Source organism: Fulmarus glacialis, unplaced genomic scaffold, assembly GCF_000690835.1.
Source record: "Fulmarus glacialis isolate BGI_N327 unplaced genomic scaffold, ASM69083v1 Scaffold12839, whole genome shotgun sequence".
Taxonomy (NCBI): Eukaryota; Metazoa; Chordata; class Aves; order Procellariiformes; family Procellariidae; genus Fulmarus; species Fulmarus glacialis.
In genome coordinates this window covers 219-6,783 of record NW_009231446.1, presented here as the reverse complement: position 1 = coordinate 6,783, position 6,565 = coordinate 219, and the positions used below count along the sequence as shown (strand labels likewise).

General features: G+C 34.3%; 1 protein-coding gene across 1 annotated transcript; it reads left to right on the top strand.

The window, feature by feature from the left end:
• Positions 1-1,130: 1,130 nt before the first annotated feature.
• Positions 1,131-6,266, top strand: LOC104081733 (ankyrin repeat domain-containing protein 26-like; the record flags this gene model as incomplete). Its single annotated transcript, XM_009584582.1, has 3 exons — positions 1,131-1,314; positions 3,219-4,172; positions 6,114-6,266. Coding segments are annotated over 3 exons (1,291 nt in total), but the record flags the coding sequence as incomplete, so codon positions are not given.
• Positions 6,267-6,565: the final 299 nt, after the last annotated feature.

The window sequence follows — 6,565 nt, the reverse complement described above, 5'->3', positions numbered from 1 at the left end:
TAATGATTCTATGATTCTGTGATTACAAAGAATTAAGATTTTCGTTGTACATAAATTCTCAAAGCAATGTTAACTTTACACTTATAAAAGCTATACTTTTTGTGAAATTACACTAAAAATTATATGCAAAGCTTTTTCCTTGCAGTATAAACTATTCAAATACAAATGTTACTGTCAATCTTTCAAATAATTTATTAGTGGTTGCTGATGCTTGTTTTGCAGAATTTCTAAAGCAGATTTTCAATTGGCAGCTCTTTCCTTATGTTATACTTGATTTTTTTCTTGTTGACCGTTGCAAGGATATCAGAAAAAATACTCAAAATAATTATCAAACTTAAAACTGCTTCCTTACTTGGGTACCATGGACACCCCAGGGACCATTTTTTACCACGTTGGTGCTTATTGCTGATTATAAAGATAGTAAAGATGTTGACACTCCCTAAAGCTTTCATTATAAATTAGCTTCAAAATTAAATTGCTATTGTTTCTCCCAGATGTAGATCCATTGAGGTTTAAAACTGTTTTTAATCGTATTAAGCTTAAACCCTATGCATTTTTAAATCTATTTTTGAACACTGACCTCATTCTTGAGTAAACAGAAACTGCTTGCTCTTCCTATAGTCAGCAGTTGTTTAGACTTACAGAAGGCTTGCTAAAAAATTGTTGGGTCTGTCGTACGTAAGTGGTGTGCTGCTTGATCAGTATTACTTGCAATCACTGAATCTGTAGTCAATGCTCAGCATATTAAGAAAATGTATATTAATCATAATAAATGTTCATGATGCTTTGATTTGATATGACAACGAACTCCTTTTGAATGAAGTTTCTGTAATATGAAGATGATTTTTTTAAGAATTATAAAAATGTGCATACTACTATATATTTACCTATGTAAACTTACAAATAAGTGATAAATCACTCAATGGTTTATTTCCGTATCTTGTACAACTGATACCATGGATAATGGAATGAAGTTAGAATTCTTTAAAAAGTTAAAAATTACAGTAAAAATACAAAATCTGAAAAGATTTAACATTCTATGGCTTAAGTTGTCTCTGCAAGTTCTGAATGTGGAGTATCTACTTTTTATATCAGTGCTTTAGTTTCTCAAATATTCTGTTAAATTCCAGATTTACGTTGAAACAAGAAGAGGAAAAGAGGCTCAGAGTAGAAACGCTGTATGAGAAAACAAGAGAAAAACTTAGAAGGAAAGATGATCAATATTGTAAAGAGATGGAGGAGAAACAGCAGCTTGAGTTACACTCAAGGAATTTAGAAATGGAGTTAATAACTCTGAGAAAGCTCTTGAAACAGGTATATTAAATAGTGAGTTAAACACTTGTCGTCTTATTTTTTGTTTCTTTTTAACTGACATTGTATTCCAGTATGCCTAAAGAAGGAGGTACGTTGTTCATGGAAGAAGCATTGGATAACTGTTGCAAATTTTGAGGACAGTTGAGAACAGTTGGTTCACAAGTAGACTGTTCTGGTTTGGGTTTTTTTGGTGGTTTGGTTGGGTTTTTTTTTCCTTTGCAAGTTCATTATTTCTTTTCTCCTTTTTCAAAATTTAGGTTTCATTTGTATTTCAGGCAAAGCCTGACTTTGAGTTATTTTTCTAAATTACTACAAAACATTCTGTATTTCTTCTTAATTTTTCTGAAGAAAATTAAAATTTATTATTTGTAGATGGATTATCATACCTGTGGGGAAGCAAAAATATTTGAAAGAAAACAAAGGAGAATTGGGAAGATATTGCTAGCTCTGATTTTTTTCAAGATGCAGGTAGTTTAATTGTATTACTGTAGGTTGAAGAAGAGCGTGATGAAACACAGAGACAGCTCTCTCAGGAAAAGAGTGCAAGAGCCCTGCAAGAAGGAATTTTGAACAACCACCTTTGGAGACAGAAAGAACTAGAAGAAGAGACAAGAAGAACTATAGGAAAAAATTCAGAGGTAAGCAGATTTTTTTTCTAATTAATTAAATTTCACCATGTTTGTTCTAAAGTCATAATAAATCTTATATAATTTTTTCTGCTTCTTGATGGATTATTTACAGTTTAGCAATGTAACTTAACTGGGTAAATACTTTTTCTGTTTTAACTTATGTCTTTAAAAGTTCTGGAAAGCAGCATCAGTCCTGTATGTACCTGAATTGCATGTACAAGTAGGAAACTAATAGAAGACATTATTTACCCCTTAAGCTATCTGTTATTTTTCATTTCATACACATTTTATCATCACTTCTTAAGGTTTCTAGCAGTGAAAGACCTAGCTAACTACGTCAAGGTTGACGAGAAAGTTGTTTGACGCTCACTCTTTGTGTTCCCATTACTTGGGGTTTTTTAATTACTTATTCCCTGATCAAACTTACTTACTTCAAGTATGCCTTTCTTTTCTACTGCCACATACTAAAATTTTATGAAGGAGTATCAGCAATGAATTAAACTCTCTGTAGGAGTTAGAATAATTGGAGGAGAAAAAGCAATCATAAAACGCTGTATTAAAAAAAAAAATCTTGAAGAGAGCTTACTGAATTTACTAAGAATGTGCAGTGCTTGGAAGAATTATTTGTTCTTGGCTGTGCTGCCCAATAAATGTAGGGTGAATATGTTTATATGGAAAAAAGTTATATATACAATAAACAGGAAATAACAAGACTATTGCATTCCAGGGATGATTGAGTTGTATAGTTAACTTTCAGTAATACAAAAGATAAGTGTTAAGAAGACATTTGACAACTGGTACAAGATGAAAGGTAGCATTTATATTTATTGCAATTTTGCTAAATGTCCCAGAAGGAAAATACCCTTTTTAGCCTTGTTTTTACCAGATTTGTAACACAGCTAAATTAACCTTAAAGGGAATATTTTAAAGGTATGCACATACAAGAAAGCACTGTCATTTTTAAAAGCTTTATACTTGAGATATTTTAAATAATTTTATTATTTGGTTGCTGGTTTAAGGAAAAAGAAGGCATTGTATATTTGGGATGTTCATTTAGGTTTTAAAGGGTATGTTACACTTCCAGTGTGTGCATACATTGTACATGTGCTCACATGTACATGGGTTCATAGAGTAACTTATGTATTAACTGAAATTTCACTCTCATCTTTGAAGTCATGCTTCAGTATTAGAAATGTTAAAAAGCAGTTTGATGCTGAAGTGGTTTTGTAGATTCATTTCCCAACTGGCTATTTTTTCATGTTCCCTGCCATTCAGGAATCTGACACTGAGAGAGAAAAGGATCTGTTGTTCAAAAATCAGTTACTACAAGATGAGATTGCTATGCTAAGACTAGAACTTGATCAAGTAAGACTTAGGCACCAGGAGGAAGAAGGAAAATATTTAGAGGAGAATGAGACCTTGAAAGAAAAAAATGAAGATCTCAAAAAGGAACTTAAACTGAACGAGGAAGCCTTAACACAAACAGTTTTTCAGTACAATGGACAGCTGAACTTATTAAAGACAGAATCTGCAGTGCTAACTTCCAAACTTGAGCAGACAAAAGAAAGCAAAGACAGACTAGAGACAGAAATTGAATCATTTCGTTCCCGCCTGAACACTACTGTTCAAGAACTTGAACGTCATCAGTCATCAAAAAGTGATGTTGAACGAACGTTTCAGAGAGAACGTGATGAATGGCTTCGCTTGCAAGACAAGCTCCATCACGACCTCTCTGATGTGCGAGAAACCAACAAGAGCTTGTCTCAGCAGCTGAGTAAAGCTGAAAGCAAAGCTAATAGTCTAGAAAATGAGCTTCACCAGTTGAAACAAACGCTCAGAGAAAAAACATTGCTTTTAGAAATGACACAAAAAGAATTAAGTCAAGCCCAGTGTCAGGCAAAGGAATGCGATCATGCTCGACAACTTGAGAAAGATCAAGTAAGCAAATTTTTAATAAAGCAGGAATCCATGCAGGAGCGATTGGCCCAGCTCCAGAGTGAAAACATTTTACTCCGTCAGCAACTGGAAGATATGCAGAACAAGGGGATCATCAAGGAAAAAGTAGTGAATGATGTGCAGGACCGGTTTAATGATATTTTCAACAAACTCAGAGCTGATACTGAAAAGCAAGTTTACCTAGTGGAAGAGAGAAACAAGGAATTAAATGCCAAGTGTACTGATTTAAGAGAACAAGTCTTTAAATATGAGACTGACAAAGTAGAAAGAGAGGTAAAGTATACACTTAGAAAGAACAATTTAAAGTTTGTCAGTTCTTGAAGTTATTTTATGTTTCTAAAATGTACCAGGTATAAGTTATACGCGTGGGACCAAATAATGCTGATTTGTTCTGATTGATCGTGTTTCTGTTGGAATTGTGGAAGTTTTTGGCAAACAGGATGTTACTGCTCAGATCTGAGCAGAGAACAGAAAAAAGGTATCCCAAGTCTAAGCTTTGATCAAGAAAGGTGATTCTTCTCTAGATGTTTTTTCATCTCTTTTCCTTTGTCTATTTTATGCCCTATAGAATGGTTTTATGTATTTGATGGGTTTTATATATGTATTGCACTGATGACATAAATAAGAGTGGTATAAAAGGAAGAACCATCTAATATGCAAGGGTTGAGAAATGAAGATGCAGACAAGTGAAGTGGGGGATGAACTTATATTAAGCTTCTATAGAGAAAAAAAATCACTTCTTCATAAGTTGTTATCAAAATTGAAGAGTATTAGTAGTGTCCAGGTGTTAAATTTATGCATGTGTTTTGGGGGCTCCAAGGGGCCTGCCTGTTCCTCAAGAAGTTCATTTCATACACCAGCCTAAGCTTTCTTTTCTCTATTTTATGATGTGTAGCCATATTTAAATGTGTTCTTTCTTTCTGGCTCTCTGAAACACTAATTAACTGGACAGGAGACTAATTAGGAAATCAGTTAAACTGTCTTTCTGCAAATTGACACAGTACATGAGTATGAAACATGCCCCTATGCAGAGCACTAGCATAATTTTTTGTCGCTCAAACATGCATGAACCAAGTGTTGCTCCCATTTCTGCATGTAGATGGTTTTTGTCAAGAAAAAGGGTGGAAGAAAGTAAAGGCGGGCATAGGAGTGAGGAATAGGTAGACAGTTGAAAAAGCTATTAGTAATGGGAGAATGCATCATTATATATGTTCCTAGGAGTAGGTAGGGTCTTCTCTATTGATAGAGTATTCTACCAATTCTAGGTAGAGCAATGATTTAAAAGCTGCCTTACCCATTTTGTTTAATCTTTCTTTACTTTCTGGAAAATAAGAACTAATCACATTCAGCATTTAGACACTCTGGTGTAAGGTTTGTCTCCCTTAATGATTTAAATAGTGATTTAAAATAATTACATTTCCGTCTTCATAATCCAGAATTTTTGAGTAAGATAAATATCTGCATGTGTCAGATAACCACCTTATTCTTCATTTGTCAGTTACTTTAAGGCGGGGAACAGGGGAGGAGGAAAGAACTCCAGCAGTGCTGTCAATCATTTTAATCTGCAAATTGCTTTGTATTCTCACTACCAAAATAAGAGGTTCCTTTTGAAGATACTAGATACATACATATGAACTATCCAGATTTTTGTAAACCTAATCTGTCAGTATAAAGGCAGTTGTTATTCTAAAATGAGCTCGGAAAGAAGACTGCAAGATGATGTGATTCAACATACACTTAAAGTGTATTTCAAAGGAGCCTTCAGATATATGTATTCATTTAATTATATTTGTATAATGGAGGAATAGAACAAAGAACAATCTAATACAAAGTCCTGCCTTTGGTCATCAGAGTAATATCTGCAGTCAAATTATAGCTCTTATATCGCAACGGATTTCTTTGGGTTTTGTTATAAAAAACTACATGGTTGCAGCGTGTGCTTCTGTATTGTCCCAGGAAGAATAATACTTGGGCCTTTTTTATATATTAGGAAACAGAAATCCTCATGAACAGCTGCTGATAGTTTGGAGGTGCTCAGCTGAGAAAGAGGAAAAGAGGTCATAATCGGTGCAGATGCCTGCTGGTAGCAGGCAAAATTTCATACCTTTGAGTTCAATCGGAAGACAGGTCTAATTGTATGATCAAATAAGTTAAAGTAAAGGCATATTTCATGTTCTTACAATTTTCTCCATGCTCATTTAACTGTTTCATTAGGGCATGGTCAGACAGCTGCAGCAGGAGCTTGCTGATGCTCTTAAAAAGCAATCTATGTCAGAAGCTTCACTTGAAGTTACTACACGCTATCGCAGTGACCTGGAGGAAGACAAATTGCGCTTGCAAAAGGAATTGGAAAAGGTTAAAACCAAGGTATGTAATGTCTGTAGCTATATGAATAAACCTGAGGGTAGCTGTTGAAAGTAGCTAGAATGTTGTTCTAAAACCTAGAAAAAAACTTCAACAGGATAGATTTAATGATGTGTGAATGAATTGCACTGTTTTATAAACTTGGTGTCAAAGACCTTCCAATCGTGGACATGAGGACACTATATCCTTACTTGGACAAAGGTTTGTATTTGCTAAGGTGCTTTGCAAAATAAACTGACCTGTCTATAGCTTATTGCGTTTGGCTTGGCCAAGCAGGTTGTCTAATTTCTGAAGAACAGTAG